At 40.7% G+C, this 19,757-nt stretch overlaps 1 protein-coding gene across 1 annotated transcript in view; it reads right to left on the minus strand.

The window, feature by feature from the left end:
• Positions 1-7,946: 7,946 nt before the first annotated feature.
• The window catches only part of SLC27A2 (solute carrier family 27 member 2), a 79,714-nt gene continuing 67,903 nt past the window's right edge, over positions 7,947-19,757 (minus strand). Inside the window, exons 7-10 of the mRNA XM_073618596.1 lie at positions 18,165-18,363; positions 16,714-16,811; positions 10,491-10,621; positions 7,947-8,925 (exon numbers count right to left, since the gene is read on the minus strand). Coding sequence (XP_073474697.1) covers positions 8,749-8,925; positions 10,491-10,621; positions 16,714-16,811; positions 18,165-18,363 — 605 coding nt within the window. The 3' untranslated portion in view covers positions 7,947-8,748. The remainder of the gene's footprint in view (positions 8,926-10,490; positions 10,622-16,713; positions 16,812-18,164; positions 18,364-19,757) is intronic.

Genomic DNA, 19,757 nt, shown 5'->3' on the forward strand with positions numbered 1-19,757 from the left:
TTGCTCGACCAGGGCCAGGAGCACAGAAGAGGGAACCGAGAAGAGGGGGATCTGGGCTGCTCTGTGCAACAGAGCAGGTAAGTATAACTTGTTTGTTATTTTTATAGAAAAAAAAAACAAGTCTTTACAATCACTTTAAGAGTCAGTGACTGTAAATGCTTTTGGTGCAATCAACTTTTTTTAATTCAGAATCTGAAAACGAATTTGCTCTAACTCTACATAACATAATGATTGTAAAATTCACTAAGTTTCTAATGGAATTGATGCGTTTGGAATGCATAGGATACACAAACACAACAAAGCAATTCTTAATTATAAGTAGAATTAAATAGGATTAATTGAAGTCGTATATTTTCTCTGTGTTCATGTTCATTTAAACACCATACCATGAAACACTTGACTGATTCGTAAAGATGAAGTGAACTCTGGAAGCTGTGCCCAACAAATAGCAGGCAGAGCACAAATGACTAATAACCAGTATTGCCTGTGGTCTACCTGCGGCTGCTCTGTCCCTCTTTTTTTCATTCTGGCATCTCAGGCAAGGCTCTGTTCCTCATTACTGACTTATCATGCTTTGTTCTGCATTGTGTCTCTGTGTGGAGGTGGCCATATTGGTAGATGCAGGACTTTGCTTCCCCATGTCAGAGCCTCCAGCAAGGAGAACAGTGAGCAGCACAGTAGTGGCATTACAAAATCTTATTCCAAATCTTCTGAGGCTAGCTGTCAAAAGCACAGTGCCTTGGTTCTCACACTGCAGATATACAGTATTAGACTACATAACAGTAATGCCTAGACCCCTTGCATACTTTGAAGTGCTCTGCTTTTTAAAAAAAAAATGAATTCTGGACAAAATGTTCCCTTCAACATAGCAAATCCTAATTTTTTTCCCTTTTTAACAGAAACAATAATAATGCAAAATAAGCCAGTATGTGTTCGCTAATAAAATTAAAGTGTATCCCTAGCTGCAGTTTTTTTTTAATTTTGGATAACGTAGTGTAGGAGAATGGTTACAACCAAGTTTTTTTTGCAGTCTGTGGCCATTAAAGGGGAGCTTCTCCCTCTCTATTCTTCTTGGTGACCATTGTCAGCTTGATAGAAAGTGTTGCCAAATCCAGCCTTTTACAGTTGTCACCAGAAAAGTGAAAATCTTCCAATTTGGACATTTGTTCTGGTGACAGGTAAGAGAGGGTCTCCTCCCTTTGGAGAGATATCATCTCACTTATTGTTGTGTATCCTAGATAGAAAGTAAAGGTGAATGACCAAAACAGGGAAATTACTAGTACGGTATAGTAGCATGTTGTAGTATATTGGTAAAGAATAAGTGTTTTCATTTTATTCTCTTGAAAACAAAGGTCTTTCCAGACTTCTTTCTCGCTGGTCCTTCACTGGCAGCTGTAAGAGACTGCCACTATTAATTCCTTTATTTTCATCTGGTGATTCTGCTTGTTAATCACTTAATGTCCTAGGAGTGCTCATTGTTGCTCACTGTACTGTATGTATAGAGCAGCAGTGGTGTCACTCAAGGACAGGACAGCAGAACACCTCTCCTTTTAGTTTTTCTTATAACATATATGGCAGTGGAATTTGCAGTTTAATAAAGATTTTTATACTAAGATCAATAGGTATTATCTGTACTATATTTGCAGAAAATGTACTTAGTCTGAAAAAAGTGCCCAGGGCTACACTATATGTTGTGATTTTCATAGGAGGCCCAACTATATAAAAACACTCCCTTTAGAACTTGTAATATCCATGAAAATTGTATTTATCGGCATATAACACGTGCCGGCGTATAACACGCACCCCAAGTTTAGGAGGGAAGTTTCAAGAAAAAGACTTACATTTTAAGTGTCCATCTGCAGCCTTATCAGTGTCCATCTGTAGCCTTATCATTGTCCACCTACAGCTTTATCATTGTCCATCTACAGCTTTATCAGTGTCCATCTACAGCTTTATCAGTGTCCATCTGCAGCCTTATCAGTGTCCATCTACAGCCTCATCAGTGTCCATCTACAGCCTTATCAGTGTCCATCTACGGCCTTATCAGTGTCCATCTACGGCCTTATCAGTGTCCATCTGCAGCCTTATCAGTGTCCATCTGCAGCCTTATCAGTGTCCATCTGCAGCCTTATCAGTGTCCATCTATGGCCTTATCAGTGTCCATCTGCAGCCTTATCAGTGTCCATCTGCAGCCTTATCAGTGTCCATCTGCGGCCTTATCAGTGTCCATCTACGGCCTTATCAGTGTCCATCTGCAGCCTTATCAGTGTCCATCTGCAGCCTTATCAGTGTCCATCTACAGCCTTATCAGTGTCCATCTGCAGCCTTATCAGTGTCCATCTGCAGCCTTATCAGTGTCCATCTGCAGCCTTATCAGTGTCCATCTGCAGCCTTGCCCAAAATTGCAGCATTGCAGCATAAAATAAGGGGTGATTAGCTCCCCTAGGTTTTAAAAGGGCAGTGCCACATCCAATAATACAAATACATATAAAGAAAGGTTCCCCTGAGTGGACTTTAACGGCACTTATGAAAGGTGATAGGTAGTAGACAGGTGTAGCAACATATGAAGAGTAAAAAAGTTTTTTATTTGAAAATAACATATATTAAAAACATTGTGTACATTAAGTTCAACGAAACATATTACATAGTAGACAGGTTTCTTGTTGTTACCAGACGGTAAGATTCTTTACAGAGGCTCTTTTCACACCCAACGCGTTTCGGGATAAACAGTGTTATAGTCCTTCTTCAGGGGTGTAACAGAAAAGAGAAATTCATCTAAAGTAATTAGAGTGTAAGATGATGAGTGAATTACCACAACATGTAGATATATATATATTCATCCACTTGAAGTTAGACAATCAACAAATCACTCACATGATATGTTTAGTTGGTTTATTTAAAAACTCGAAAATAGAATAGCATTGGACATTAGTGCTGGTACAGTTGCTGTCTTTTAAACATCATGGTTCTCACTGGATAGTATCGCTTAACAGTGATCCCATTTAAGGGGCATATTATCTCACCTACCCTCGTCTTCCCCGGATGCGCGCAGGCCAGAGCGGTATACTGAGGCAAAAAGAGGAAACCCCTACAAGTAAAGAAGGAGTTGAAATAAATTTGAAGAAATGAGGGATCTTTAATTAGTGTTGGTATTGAGAAGGGTTGGACATAAAGCTACAAATTATAGGGATATAGTAAAGAATGGGAAAAAATCCAATGTATCTAATGGTATCCAATGGTACACCATGTATCCAATAATAATTGAGGCATGTATGATGCATATTATTTGCGTGTCAACGCAATAGTTACCAGTAAAAAGATATGTAAAGTTATGAGCTAATATAGTTGACACAAATAGTGATTGGAAATAAAAAATAATATTCCTAATAATGATAAATAAAAATAATTACATAAACTGCATATGTATGGTATTATGTCAAAAAAAAAGAGAAAACACCATACAAATGCATTAGCATCACTTTTAAGTGAACAATACATGCAGTTTTTTATATATATTGGTCATACGGTTTTGTAGTAGTTGTTACTGTGTGAATATTATGTGTTGTTTGTACAAAAAAAAAAAAAAGAGAAGGATGAATATATATATATATATCTACATGTTGTGGTAATTCACTCATCATCTCACACTCTAATAACTTTAGATGAATTTCTCTTTTCTGTTACATCCCTGAAGAAGGACTATAACACTGTTTATCCCGAAACATGTTGGGTGTGAAAAGAGCCTCTGTAAAGAATCTTACCGTCTGGTAACAACAACAAACCTGTCTACTATGTAATATGTTTCGTTGAACTTAATGTACACAATGTTTTTAATATATGTTATTTTCAAATAAAAAACTTTTTTACTCTTCATATGTTGCTACACCTGTCTACTACCTATCACCTTTCATAAGTGCTGTTAAAGTCCACTCAGGGGAACCTTTCTTTATAAGCATTGCAGCATGATCGTTTTTTTTTTAATTATTGCGCTGCCGAGATACACAGAGCCGGATTTCCTGTGTATTCGGCTCTTCTCGGCTCGTACCGCCCCTTGGCCCAGCTCCTATGATGGACACAATACCGGTCCAATAGCAGGATGTAAAGGCTAGGAGGCAGGACTGCGAGCGGAGCCGAGCCTAGCCGAGTACACAATACGCTCGGCTCGGTCTTTTTCGGCTCGCTCCTCTTCCCCTCAGAGACAGCAGGGAGGCGGGACGGTGGGACTGTGAGCGCAGCCAAGTGGAGCCGAGTACACAGTACACTCGGCTGCTTTTCTTCCCCTGACAAACAGCTGGGATCGGCGTATAACACGCACCCACGATTTCCCCCTGATTTTAAGGGGAAAAAAGTGCGTGTTATACACCGATAAATACGGTATATAGAAGCAAATACTAGGGCAGAAAACTGGTCTTTTGACAGTCTGAAGAAATGTTGAAGATTTGGAAAATGTTTTGATGAAAGATGTAATGCTTCCTAAAGTTCAATCAAATGCTAAATTAAACTTTTGGCTCATCGTTGTCATGTTGACAGAATTCATTTCCACCTTTATGACAAATGTGAAATATATTTATTTATCAAGGATCTGCTGCAAAGGTAATTACATGGTGGACTTTGTTCTGATTACCTTTCACACACAGCTCCGGGTTGCAGTCTCTGTAATGATCAGTAAGCTGTAATGTATATAATTACATGACACAAAAGTTTTTATTCATCGTTTTTCCCTAGGCAGCTGAAAGTGGTCTTATATAGGTTGCTGTGCATTACTACTTTGCTATTAGGCTTCATGCACACTGGACGTTTTTTGACACTTTTGCAGCAGCTGTTTTTGGCTGTAGATGTTTTTTTCTACAGTCATTAAACTCTCCATCATGTTATCCTATGTGTCTATGCACACATAGCATAGTTGCCAACATTGAAAAAAAAATATGTGGGACACTTTTTTTTGCTGTAGGCGGAGCCAATCAATAATTAGGAGGCGGGGCATTCGTTTGTAGGCGTGGCCTAGCAAAAAATAATAGTTGCGGCGCGCGAAGCGCGCCGCGGCGAAAAGTGGGCGTGGCTTACGCGGAAAGTGGGCGTGGCTTACGCGGAAAGTGGGCGTGGCTCAAGAGGGTATGGTTAGAGTCTGAGATGAATGGGGGAGGGAAAGGGGGAGAGGGAAAGGGGGAGAGGGAAAGGGGGAGAGGGAAAGGGGGAGAGAGGAATGACGGGACAGCAGCCCCAGGTCCTACACAACAATAGAAATATGTGTATTCTAGAAAGTTTAACAATCAGCAGATAAAGATACTCCAAACACCTGGTGTTAACGCTTCAATCATCCCGGCACCATGGTTGTTATGGTGTCAGGATGATTGAAGCGCATTATTTCTATTATTACATTGTAATATAAAATTAAATCATTCAACTCACCATAATGCAGAATCAGTGGGATCCCTGAGCGTGTCACTAGCCACGTCGCCTGCCACCAGCAGAGTCTGTCCTTGCATCAGGTGCCCCCGCCAGAGTCTGTCCTTGCATCAGGTGCCCCCGCCAGTGCAGCCCCCCCTCAGTTAGTGCAGCCCCCCCTCAGTGCAGCCCCCCCTCAGTGAAGCCCCCCCTCAGTTAATGCAGCCCCCCCCTCAGTTAATGCAGCCCCCCCTCAGTGCAGCCCCCCTTCAGTTAGTGCAGCCCACCCTCAGTGCAGCCCCACTCAGTTAGTGCAGCCTCCCCCCCTTAGTGCAGCCCCCCCAGTTAGTGCAGCCTCCCCTCAGTGCAGCCCCCCCCAGTTAGTACAGCCTCCCCCCTCAGTGCAGCCCCCCTCAGTGCAGCCTCCCCTCAGTGCAGCCCCCCCCTCAGTTAGTGCAGCCCCCCCTCAGTTATTGCAGCCCCCCCTCAGTTAGTGCAGCCCCACTCACTGCAGCCCTCCCTCAGTTAGTGCAGCCCCCCTCACTGCAGCCCCCCCCTCAGTTAGTGCAGCCCCCCCTCAGTTAGTGCAGCCCCCCCTCAGTTAGTGCAGCCTCCCCCCCTCAATGCAGCCCGGCCCCCGCTCAGTGGAGGAGCGGCCGGTGTTCTGCCGAGAAAGTTCCCCTCGGCAATGGCGGACCCCCTGTACTGCGCAGGCGCAGCGCTTGCGCAGTACGGGGCTGGGGAACTTTCAGGAAGACACGGCGCCGGCGCCGTGTCTTCTGCTCGCTTCAGTGGAGAGGGGAGGGGCCGTGCAGCCAAAGAAGCCGCTTCATTGGCTGCACGGATCGAGCCCCCTTCCCCTCTCCACTAGAGGCAGCTAGAGCGGCAGCGCCGGCCGCCATTTTGCTGGAGCCCGCTGCTCCAAAAAAAAAAAAAAAAAAAAAAAAACCAACATTCCCGATTTTCCTTATGGAAAATCCCGATTCGGGACACTCTCCAATCGGGACGAGGGTCCCAAAATCGGGATTGTCCCGGGAAAATCGGGACTGTTGGCAACTATGACATAGGCTGTTATCAGCAGTTTTGGGCAGTGGCGTTTTTGAGCAGTAAAAAAAACCCAAAACTAGTGGGTTCTGAGATGCTTTTCAGCTGTAAAAATGCTCTAACGCTGAGAAACGTCGATAAATGCTCGAAAACACCGCTCACCAGATTTTTGTAACATTTTTGATCCATTGAAAAAAAAAAAAAAAATTTTTTTTTCTTCAGAAAAAAAAAACACTAACGCGGATAAAAACGCTAAAAAAACACTATTGCAAAAATGTTGAAAAAAGTTGAAAAACTCACTGCAAAGCTACTGGCATTTTTATAACATTATTTTAACGTCCAGTGTGCATGAGGCCTAATCTGTCCAAATGTGAAGAACTGTGAGAAGAATATGCATAAAATAGTTCTTATAGGGCCAGGTAAATACATTAGTAAGATTCTAGCTGAACCCAGAGTTAGAATTGTCCCTGAAATTAGGAGGTGGCAGCCTCCAGCGCCATACAAGAACCTCAACTCAAGACAATCTGACAGCTTTTCTTTTAAATTGATTAATAGAGCTGCAGTAAAGATGTGAAACAGAAAACTGAAAATAGTCATAATCCAAGCCAGGTATTCCTTTACTTGTATCACCTTTCCTAAAGCTGTCCATTGTGATGTTAATCCCTGACTAGAAGAACCTGTTGAGTTTCCTATTAAGTGTTATGGTATATTGTGTGTAAGAATACCTTGGCTTATTCAATGTGACAGTACAATGTACAGTGGTGATGTGTAAAGTTTGGTAACTTATAACAACCATTGATTTGAGCTTACTACAGCCAGTTCAGTGAACAGTCACTCTGATTGTCTGCTATGGGTTGCTAATCTTTGCAGTGTATCCAAGCAATTAGAAAACGACAGACTCCAGTGCTGGGTGGGAACCTCAACTGGCACAGTTAAGAGGCAAGCTGACAGGTTCCCTTTAAATTGACCTGTGAACCACCTACAGTGAATGGGAGAAACAGAAAACTGTCTGAAACTAGTCATAATCCAAGCCAGCTTTTCCATTACATATATCACCTTTCCTAAAGCTGGTCATTGTGATGTTCACTGCTGACTAGAAGAACCTGCTGGATTTCATATAAAGTATTAGGTATTGTTTCAAAGAATACCTTGGCTTATTTGATAAGGCAGTACAGTGATGATATCTAAAGTTTGGTAACTATTTGCAACCAAAAAGATTTCAGCCTGTAAACCATATAGATGCAAAGTTTATTGCCGAAGAAATAAGAGACAGCCTGTATAATAGCATCATAAAGGGGTTGATTTACTAAAAGTTGAGAGTGCAAAATCTGGTGCAGATGTGCATGGTAGCCAATCGGCTTCTAACTTCAGCTTGTTCAATTAAGCTTTGACAAAAAAAAAAAAAAAACTGGAAGCTGATTGGTTTCTATGGAGAGTTGCACCAATTTTTGCACTCTCAACTTTTAGTAAATCAACCCCACAGTAACATATTTTAGAAAAGATGACATGATAACTGCTTGTCAAGGAATCTTGTGATTTATTTCCTTCCTAGACCTCAGCATGTGACAATCAGTTGATCAAAAATGTTAGTAACAATGTTAGTAGTAATAATATTTCAACATTTCAGTACAAATTGTACATATTTGCATGAAATATGCCGACCACGGTAAACTGCTGGCTCATTCTTAAATAGTGCTTCTTTAAAAATGATGCAGATTTGACAAGAAAGATCTTAGGAGGCCATTTACTAAAAGAGAAACTCTGTTTCTTAACTCCCTCTGCATTGGGGCACCATAAATACTTGAATTCCTTTAGTGCATCAGCCCCTTAACTTTATAAATCCCATGAGCATATTGTCTAGGCTTTTCAACCAACTGGTGTAGGTAACCGATGTAGTCTACCTGGAGGAATATAGTCAGGTTTGATGTTGCAGTAACCTGAAATCCTCCATGCAATACCTTGCCCAAAAATAGTGTTTCAGTTTTCATCACACACTTCGTTAAAGGGCAAGCAGTATCATCTTTTGTAATGTATTACAAAGATTGCTCTAAATGAGCAGTGCTGAGTATTGCAGCTATATTACAACACATACCGCTCCTGTTGTTTATTTTTGACACTGATGTCGGGGGTCAGAGCGTACAAATTGGCCCCAGTGGGGCACTAATGGCATCCTGGAGGAATTGATGTTGTTACTTAGTTACCCGCTTAAGAATGGACAAACATATACATACTATTAATCTTTTTTAATGCAAAATAAACTAGTTGCAGTGTCAATACCCAGCATAAGACAGACACAGTAACCAAAGGCGCGCCACAGTCTTACAATTTTATCTTTTTATTTTTAATGTCTGTATATATGGTTTGAGTCATGGGCACATATTTCTTTTCCCTCTCATCCAGGAAGTAGAGGGGATCAGTGATTGTGGATGGATCAAAGCCTTGTTTTACAACCTCCACCTTGCGCTGTTTAAAAGTTCCAGTGATCTCCAGTTCATCCTAAACAAACAAATAAATAAATAAGTGATTAGGAGACAATATTTATTAGGTCTTGGCTGTAATTTCCAACAAGTATATGAACTAATATTACTGATGAACATACAGTAGTTTCCACAATATACGTAAAACCTAGTACACACTGCGGGCTGAAGGAAAAAAACTGACAGGCACTGTACTATTGTGTTAGTACCCCCCCCCCCCAACCGCCAGAACACTTTGATCAGCGCTCTCAGCCATTGGCTGAGAGCACTGATCCAGAGGCGGTTGGCTTCTCTTCAACCAGCTGCAGTACACACGGGCTAAATGTCAGGCGCTTTCCATTGAACCAGTCGATGTCGCCCGACATTTGGCTTTGCTTGTTTTCACCCTCCCCCCCTCCACTGCCACATTTGGCACTCTTTGGGGGGGAAGAAGGCGCGGGTATCTGATTTTGACAGGTACCCGCTCCCACATCCTGGTAAGATCGACGCAAGGAGACCTCCATTATGTCTGGCCCCTCCTATTTCCCCCCGCTGCCTTCTGGAACCTGTGTCCATTCAGAAAGCACAGAGCGACTCGAGAGGACCATTCAGATAGCACAGAGTGACTCGAGCATGCACAGTTGGAAACTGGCTGTGAAGCATGAAGGCTTCACTGCCAGTTTCCCTTACTTGCAATGCCAGCGCCTGCACCCGAAGCCGATGGACGAATCCGCTTGGGGTGCCGACATCGTGGGATCCCTGGACAGGGATCCGTATATTAAAAAGTAGCAGCTATTAATTTTTTTTACAGGCTGGAACTCCGCTTTAAACCAGTTCTTTTGTGCCTAGGAAGGGTGCTGAATATTAGGCCTAGGTTGTATACAGGGCTTCAATATCTCTCCAGTTTTCCAAGTTAGCATTAAACCATCGCCCTTCCTGGTGCTCAGCCTAGTCCCCTTGGTTCAACTTGTAGTGGGAAGATGGGTAAAAAAAATTATGGTTCTATATATATATATATATATATATATATATATATATATATATATATATATAGATATCTCTCTCTCAAAAAAAGGTGCTCAATGGACACATTTCACACAGACCTGCTTACTCATAAGCACGTCTGTGTGAAACGCGTCAACTGAGCACCCTTTTTGGATTGATGTTTGTCATGTTCCCTTGATTTTATAGACTTTCAATAAATTCTTTTGATTTTACTTCTGGATGTGCCGCCATTCTTCTTTGTTTCCATTGGATTTCCCAGGCAGGCACCTGGATCTCTTCAGCAGCTTATCAGATCCTCACAGGTGGCTTTGAGCGGTGTGTTCCCAGCTCTTTCTCTCATGAGTTATAGTATAACTGGGCAGGGGCATTATTGTAAGGTACTATAGGGGACAATGAATGTTTTGTGCAAAGCACTGTAACATGTCACTATTATATAAATACAGGTAATAATTACAGGAGAGCTAATGTAACTCTAAGGCAACCCTCATCCCTAACTTTTATGATTCATTAGATGCCACACAAGCAATAGCAATGATAACAGTAAGTATAAATTCTAACTGTATGAAGCGTTTTATCCCAGAGAACCAAAAGAAGTCTTACCTGGACCCTAATGAAGCGAGGTCTTGCATAATTTGGAAGAAAGTCTCGAACATGTGCATATAGCTTTCTACCATCAAAGCTCTCATATTTCCTCAGCTTGAGTGTGGCCATTCCAATCCGCCCTTCGTGATCTGTTCAAGAAATTACAAGACAATTCAGATTACAGTTTTACAAGATATTGCTTTCAGGAGGTCTGAGAGAGATGAGCAATGTTTTGTATGTTTGCTACAAAGCTTCCTATCAATAAAATCTTCAGCAAAACCACCAATAACTTCAAGTACACTGGCAGTTTTGATAACATACTTAAAGCCCATACCTCACCACATTTCTAAAGGAAACATTCAGCATAAAAATGTGGGTGCTGTTGTTGCTGAATTGTTTTTCAGCATACATGTTCCAGGACTTTAGTCTACAACAGACATCATGTGTCTATTATGTGTCAGACCACCTGATGTACAGTAAACTTGCTGGCTTTATGTCAATGGGACTGATTTACCTAAGGCAAATTAGCAGTTAACTTTGAAAGGGAATTTTCCCTAAAAGTGGAACTTTATTTAGGAAATTAGTCTTGATAGATCACTTCAAGCTGGCCCCTTTTGCAGATATAGCAAAATGTAAAACATTGAAAATATGTGCCTGTACTGTTTAAAATCGAGAATTACCTGTTTCACCCTGCTCTGCACATGCTCAGTTGCTCTCTATTTTCAGCACTGTGCCTAAAATCAGAGTCACTAGGGGCCGATTAGCTGACTGCTTTATCTCCCTAGCAGCAGAGTTTGTCCTGTCACTTCACCTGCTTTTCTTTTCTCCTTCCTCAATTTGTGTTCCCTCAGCACAGTCTGTGTTATTCTCGTTGCTTTCTTCCCCATTCAGCAACAGTAAATCTTAAGGCCCCTTTCACAGGAGTGATCCAATCAGATCTGCCTGTCAGTTTTTCAGGTGGACCTAATTAGAAGGTCCATGCATTCCTATGGACAGGTGGGTGTGTCTGTTTACATCCGCCTACCTCTGGATCTGATCCAGAAGGGGATCCGTCCTCTTTCGTTTAGGCGGATCATATCAGAGGGTAGTCAGGTGTAAACGGACAGCGGAGTCCATTTACTCCTGACTGGCTGCCAACAAAGCATAGTGAGCTCTATGCATGTCCAATCTGCAGAAACTGAGCAGACAATAATGTGTCATCCGCCCGCTCTGTTCCGATCAGCAGGGCATCTATGAGCTGATCCCCTGCTAATCGGAATGGAATCTGCCCCATGTGAAGGGGGCCTAAACCTTCTGTCAGCCTTCCTCTCTATCTGAGCTAAGGCACAGAATCAAGATGGGAAATGTACATATTTTGACATATAGTTTTTGAGACCAAGGAGAGGTGCATCATTTCCAATAGGGAAGTGACTGCTCTGGGCACACTAATATTGGTAGCATAATTATTAATGCGAAATGTATGTTCTTTTGTTAACCACTTGCCGACCTGCTCATGCAGATATACTGTGGCAGGTCGGCTCTTCTGCGTCAACTGATGTACAAGGGGGATAGTGGACGTGCGCCCGCTGTGCACAATGGGAGCGTGCGCCCGCGCTTCCTGCGGACTCAATGTCTGTCGGCGGCCCTCGATCACCTTGTACACAGGCAGAACGGGGAACTACAATGTAATAATGTCACTGGTCCCCAAAAAGTGTCATTTGGGGTCAGGTTTGTCCGCCGCAATGTCGCAGTCCCACTAAAAATCGCAGATCGCGGCCATTACTAGTTGAAACAATAAAAAATAAATAAAAGTCCCTACATCTATCCCGTAGTTTGTAGACGTAATAACTTTTGTGCAAACCAATCAATATATGCCTATTGCGATTTTTTTTTACCAAAAATATGTAGAAGAATATATATAGGCCTAACTGAAGAATACATTTGTTTTTTTATATATTTTTTTCGGCTATGTATTTTAGCAGAATGTAAAAGAAAAAATATATATTTTTAAATTGTCCCTCTTTTTTCTTTGTTTATAGCGCAAAAAATAAAAGCCGCAGAGGTGAGCAAATACCACCAAAAGAAAGCTCTATTTGTGGGGAAAAAAAAAGGACATAAATTTTGTTTGGGTACAGCTTTGCACGACTGTGCAATTGTCAGTTAAAGCGACGCAGTGCCGTATCACAAAACATGGCCTGGTCATTAAGGGGGCAAATCCTTTCGAGGCTGAAGTGGTTAAAGAACATTAATTGTTATTAAACTATTATGGGTAAAGTTCTGCTTTAACTTAGCTCTGCTGACTTCCATTATCCAATCACGTGCAAGCAAAAATGCAGTTTTTTTTTCTTTGTACATAATTTGGTATTCTTTGCAAACTGAATTTTCACAATGTCCTCTAAGCTAAGAGAAAATTGCCTTGGAATGTGAACAGCCAATTTGCCTTTAGTAAACCAACCCCAATATTAGTGATGCACAGATAAGGATAAGATCCCTGGATCCTTCACATTGAAAAAGAAGGTAGGAAGGGTGGATCCCATCCTTCTGTCTGTTTATAACAGCAGGAGTTCAAAATAATGGCAATTTCCACACTGTTTTAACTCCCACTACAACACTATGATCTGAGTGAGAGATTCACTTCAACTTGTACTGGGAAAAAGATGGAGAACATTACTGATCTTTTGAAAATGCTAGTTATCTGGCTTTCTGTGGCTTTAGACAGTTCTGTTTCACTGACTTGGAACAAGCATGCTGAAAGTGAAGTCAGAACACCTAGCCAAATTGGTTAGTGATTTAGAAGTGCTGAAACAGACCAGTATGCTAACCAAACAACTAACATTTTCAGAAGCAGAGGTCAGGAAAGAAATATGTAGCATGCCATTACTAACAGGTTTCTTTTAACCCGCTGCCAATCACGTAATGTGCGGTGGCAAAGTGGGTACACATACGTGTCAATGGGGCGGCTGAGGTTTCTGTGCTGTGAGTGCACTCAACCAAGCTGTCATAGACAGCTCCAGGTCTCTAGTAATGGTCATGTGATCAGAGAGACCTTTCCACCCCTCGGGCGTAACAGCCCAAGTAAAGGGACACTGGGACTGGATGGGAAGGGGTTGAGCAAGCCCCTCCCATTTTGTGAAGGTCTTTGAGGTGTCCAATTAAAGTAGTGATAGTTGAAAGGTGTTGTCAGGTAATTCTACAGCATATTTGTATATGGAAGAAATGGCTCGTATTAAAGTAAACAAACCTGAGTAATTCAAACTGAATATATCATGGAGAGTTTATCCTGAAAACTGCATATCAAAATTATCAACTGATCCAGAGATATAGGCAGCTGAACTTGTATACAAATTTTGGGCAGCCCCATTGGTGAAAAAGCAAAGTTAAAAAAGCAAAGTTAAAAAAGCAAGCTATAATTTTACTGGAAAAGTGGAGCTTTGCATAAAACCTGAGCCTTCTTCTTCTCTGGATCAACGGATATTTTTGACACGCTATTTTCACAGAAGGTTACTTCTGATTTTAATTCTATACCTATTTTGAGCTGCCAAAATTTGTAACAGGTTTACATTTAGTCCTAGATAATTTCTTTGAAATTGAATTTTTTTAAAAAACCTATTTTTTCTAAATGGTTTCATTCAATATATATCCCTAATTAGTTTTTGGAGGTTTTTTTGTCATTACAAACGCTAACCTACTTATAAAGGCAGATGACTGCAGAATGAGCGTGTGGAACATCTAACCTGTAGCTTATAAGGTTTAAAATAATATAAATGATCAGGGATCACTACCATAGAAGTTATATCTCTTTGATAATACTTGGCCACGTATGAGACACAATGTAAGTAATTTAAAGATTTCAACAGTAAAGAAAAATTGGAGGTGCTCTCATAGAGCCAAATTTAATTGTGAGGTTAATCTGTAGCCTGCAACAGACATATGGCAGCTGGAATATGATTGTCTGCCAAGTGAACATAAACACTTTTACAGGGTAATACATTACATCGGGGGTCTCCAAACTTTCTAAACAAAGGGACAGTTTACTGTCCTTCAGACTTCACAGGGGCTGGACTGTCGCCATTGGAAGTAGAAAATGTCCTGCCACCAGTGGGAGTAAACAATGCCATTTTTGGTGTCAATGAGTGCAATTGTGCCACATTGTTGGTGTGATTGAGTGGGGAGAATCATGCCCCATTGTTGGTGTCACTGGAAAGAATTGTGCCCTGTCATTGGGAGGAATTGTACCCCTTTGTTGGTGTCAATGGCGGAATCATGTCCTATTGTTGCTGTCAGAGAATTAAATGTTGCCCCAAGGGCCAGATAAAATCAATTCAAGGACCGCATCTGGTGTGAAGACCACTGCATTACACCAACTCTTTCAATCAGGGATCCATGAAACCCTGGGGTTGTCCAGAGAAGTATTTCTCAATCTTTTTTTAGTCGAGGCACCCTTTAAAATTATAGGCAATCTCAAGTCACCCTTTAAAATTATGGACAGTCTCAAGGCACCCCATTCTAAAATGTAGAAAAACTATTCTAATATCTTTACATAATGCAGCAACATCCACATGTAGGACACCCAATGCTAGAGATGATTTTTTTTTCCAAAGCAAATACATTTTTGTACACTGGTACTACTGACTAGTATCCCAATGTTTCTCTTCTCCCTCAATTTCTCTCCAGCTAATGTCTCAAGTGCTGAGGGAGAGAGGCACAGGAGGGTCAAACAAAGATGCTGTGGAGGCAACAGACATCCTCCTTATTAACTGATGTCATTGGTTGTTAGGATGCCAGTGTCTAGAAAAGCTTTGTGCAACTAATAAGCAGGCTTGATCCACCTGCCGGCTTGTATACAATTTTTGATCAATTTGTAGGCATTTTGCCAAGGCACCCCTGAAGAAACCTCAAGGCACCACAAGGTGCCTGGGCACCCTGGTTAAAAAAGACTGCTCCAGAGGTTCACAGGGGTTCCTTGAGAAGAAAACAGTGGCTAATTGATCTTTTGCCTACACTGACCACCAATACAACTGGTCACTACAGTTTTCACTGTATATTTTTTTTGTAAACTATTATATTATTATTCCTTATTCTATTTCTTTATTAATGTATTTAGTCTCTACAACATACTGATCACACTAATGTACCATGAGCTGTAGGTTTAATAAATTTAGTTTACTCATTAGAAAAACACAGCAATTGGCATAAACAATGCAAATCAAATTGATAAAATCACGTTACAAGGAAGGTTTCTAAAGCAGGCCATAGATGGTTTGAATCCCTGCCAGTTCAGCAGGGAGCAGCCGAGATTCGAACCATGTATGGGCAGGCTGAATGTAACCCAACCAGCCTGTCAGATTTTACAAGTGATTATTGCTAGCGGCCATTGTAGCTACTAGCAATAATCACTATGTGCAACCCCTGGTTGCAGGAAAGAAAAACACTCCGTCTATAGCCTTAATAAGCAATACGTGAACTGTGGCATATGAATCTAGCCCTTGCCTCCTTGTCTTTGTTCTGTTTGGTGTTCTAATCCCCATGAGAAAGAAGGGCAAATCATATCATATTCCAGCTTGGGCAGCTGGCCACAATACCTCATACAGGTGTAATATATTTATGTTATATTGTAAATAACTATGGGAAATTTATACCTTCATAATGCTGATTAACATAAACTCCGCAGCACAGGAAAGGAATCCAGTAGTTCATAAACTGTGCCCATGGTAGCATAAAGAATTGGACTGATCAACCAAGAGTCAGTTGGCAGGCAAGCAAGACTGGTACCCAGAATTTGCCCTTCTATCTATGTCATCTATAGTATTCCTTTGGTGGGACACAACCCCCCCCCTGATTTAATAATGAAACAAACAATCACAGAACAACCAACAATAAATCCCCTCTCATTGTTCTAAGTTTTACATGTTAAATATGAGTGATTACTATGGACTCTAGCACATAGTGCTCACTGAACTAGCTTAGGACAAAACTAAGAGAATAAATATATATGCATAAAAACTAATTGATGATCTTTTAAAGTCTCTTAAAAGAAATGTCATAGGTATATTTAACATGTAAGATTTGAGGACATTGGTTTGGTTATATTCACTCTTCATCTACCAGTTGATTTAGGACTACTATAGATATACTGGTTCACCGTTAATTTTGTATCATTGTCTTACTGACTTGGACTTGCCTTTTCTGCTGAAAATAAAATATCAAAAAAAAAAAAATTGATGATGTGTAGTAAAATAAATACAGTAGACATTTTTCTTACTTGGAACAGGCACTCCATAAACATTGACTTCTTCTATAAAAGTCACCAAACTCAAAATATCAGCAACCTCAGTGGTAGCAACGTTTTCTCCTTTCCACCTGAAATTAAACATATGAGATGAGCTTATACAATCGGATGCTGTAAACACATAACTCCATTCATGAGATGACTGCTTTAGGAAGAACCTTTGAGAGCCTTGGAAAGTATAGTATATGAGAATACATTTCTGCTACCATAAACAAACCATTTTAATCTCTGTTAACGGCAGGGGTTTTATTTGTTCAGGAAAACAAATATACTTAGTAGGGAAAAACACTTACTGCTTTTACAGACTCTAATTGCTGTGATGAGTGCTAAGTCCAGCTATGGTTCCAGAGATTTTATCAAACTAAATACCACATTCTCTATTTTTAATGGGGAAATTTCTGAGGGCTCCTTTAGTTTAGTTTTCAAATATAGCAGTCCAGACAAAAATGAAAATATCTCTGAAGAATTAAAGGTTTGGTTTCTTTGTTTAGGAGATAGGTGCAGTTTCTACCCACATTTAGCATGGCGGATGGGTTCGTATTCTTCCAGCACCTAGCATGGCGGACTGGTTTATGTTCTTCCCACACCTAGAAAGGTAGTTACTTTCACTTTTTTCCACACCTAAAATTGCAGATAGGTTCATTTTTTTTTAACATATCTAGAGTGGCAGATGTGTTCATTTTCTTTACACACCTAGCATGGAAGATGGGCTTATTTTTCTTTCCACATCTAGAATCACATATGGGTTCATTTTCTATCCACACCTAGTTTGCCAGATGGGTACATTTTGTATCCACACCTAGATTGGCAAATATGTTCATTTTCTTCCAATGCCTAGATTGGTAGATGTGTTTATTTTCTGCCCAGGCTGGATTCATTTTCTGCCTATACCTAGATAGAGAGATTCTATTAAACTAGCTATCACATTCTCTATTTGTAACAGAGAAACTCTTGAGGGCTCCTTTATTTTAGCTTTCAGATACAGAAGGCTGGGAAAAATGAAAATCCCTTTGAAGAAGAAAAAGTTTGGTTTCTTTGCTCAACAGTTTCATTTTCTACCCACACCTAGAGTAGAAGATGAGTTTATTTTCTTCCCACAGCTAGCATGGCAGATGGGTTCATTTTCTACCCCCATCTAGAGTGGCAGATGGGTTCATTTTCTTCCAATACCTAGAATGGTAGCTGGGTTTATTTTCTGCCCAGACCTAGAGTGGCAGATTCCTTATTTGTAATAGGGTAACTTTTGAGGGCCCCTTTAATTTAGCTTTCAGACATAGCAGGCTGGAAAAAAGTAATTAAAATCTCTTTAAAGAAGAAACCTCAACAGGTTAAATTTCTACCCTGGGTTTGTAGGTTTGAAGTTCTGGGAAAGTTCTCAATTTCAAAACTGATAAAAGTCTATTATTCTTATTTTCTTAACTCACCTAAATGTGTCTCCAACTCTATCATGGAAATAAATAAATTTCTGCTGGTCAACCATTAAAATATCACCAGTATTAAAATATACATCTCCCTTCCGGAACACGTCTTTAAGTATCTTCTTCTCCGTATGAGACTTGTCTCCAGCATAGCCTCCAAATGGAGAAAGGGAGGTAATCTTAGCGACCAGAAGCCCAGGCTGGCCTAGGAGAGGAAAGACAATTCAAGTCAAGCAGACACATAAGAGGTGATTGATAATTAAATTTGTATCATTTTTTTCACACAAATTCACACAAATAGATCTTTCTTTTGGTGGTATTTGGGTTCTTTATTTTTTGTGATATAAATGAAAAAAACAGAAATTTGGCTATGGCTCTGTGTCCCGTGATGTACGATAAGAAAATAGGATTTTTATAACAACTTACCTGTAAAATCCTTTTCTTTGAAGTACATCACGGGACACAGAGCCATAGTAGTTACTATGTGGGTTATAGGCCACCTTCAGCTGATGGACACTGGCATGCCCTAAGACAAAAAGTGCACTCCCTATATATATATAACCCCTCCTACTACTGGGAGTACCTGAGTTTTGTAGCAAAGCAATACACATGTATACCAAGAAGGGAGGGACCTCTGTGTCCCTTGATGTACTTAAAAGAAAAGGATTTTACAGGTAAGCTGTTATAAAAATCCTATTTTCTTATCGTACCTCACGGGACACAGAGCCATAGTAGGTACTATGTGGGATGTCCCATAGCAATGCCAACTGAAGGGAGGGAGACACAACAAAAGTAGGGCACCAAGAGACTAGAGGACTTATACTGCAGCCTGCAGTACACTGCGCCCAAATGCGATAACCTCAATACTTTTTACATCTACTTGACAGAATCTGGTAAATGTATGGACTGAAGACCAAGTTGCTGCCTTGCAGATCTGAGCCATGGAGGCTTGGTGATGCACTGCCCAAGAAGCACTAACAGCCCTGGTGGAGTGCGCTTTAATAGGAAATGGAGGAATTTTCCTTTTTAAACCATAAACTTGAACAATCACTTGACAAATCCATTTAGAAATAGTAGATTTTGTTGCTGCCTGTCCTCTTTTAGGACCGTCTGGCAATACAAACAAAACATCTGTTTTAGGAATCTGAGAGGTCATTTTCAAATAGATCTTGATCGCTCTCACCACATCAAGAGAATGTAGTGACTTTTCTTCCACAGAACGAGGTTCTGGAAAAAATTAAGGCAGAACAATATCCTGGTTTAAATGAAAACCTGACACTACCTTCGGTAGGAAATTAGGATGAGGCCGCAATACAACCTTATCCTTATGAATAATCAAATATGGCTCTTTACAAGAAAGAGCAGCCAACTCTGATACTCTTCTTGCAGAAGATATGACAACCAAGAAAATTATTTTCCTCGTCAAGAGGACCATGGGAATATCTCGAATTGGCTCAAAAGGCTGTTTTTGTAAAGCCGACAGGACTAAATTTAAGTCCCAAGGGTTCAGGGGTGACTTAACTGGGGAAACCCACAATCCTGTACCTGTAATAGCACCACCGCCAGTAAAAACTTTATGGCCTTAATACCAAAAGTACT

Source organism: Aquarana catesbeiana, linkage group LG03 (genome assembly GCF_042186555.1).
Source record: "Aquarana catesbeiana isolate 2022-GZ linkage group LG03, ASM4218655v1, whole genome shotgun sequence".
NCBI classification, from domain to species: domain Eukaryota; kingdom Metazoa; phylum Chordata; class Amphibia; order Anura; family Ranidae; genus Aquarana; species Aquarana catesbeiana.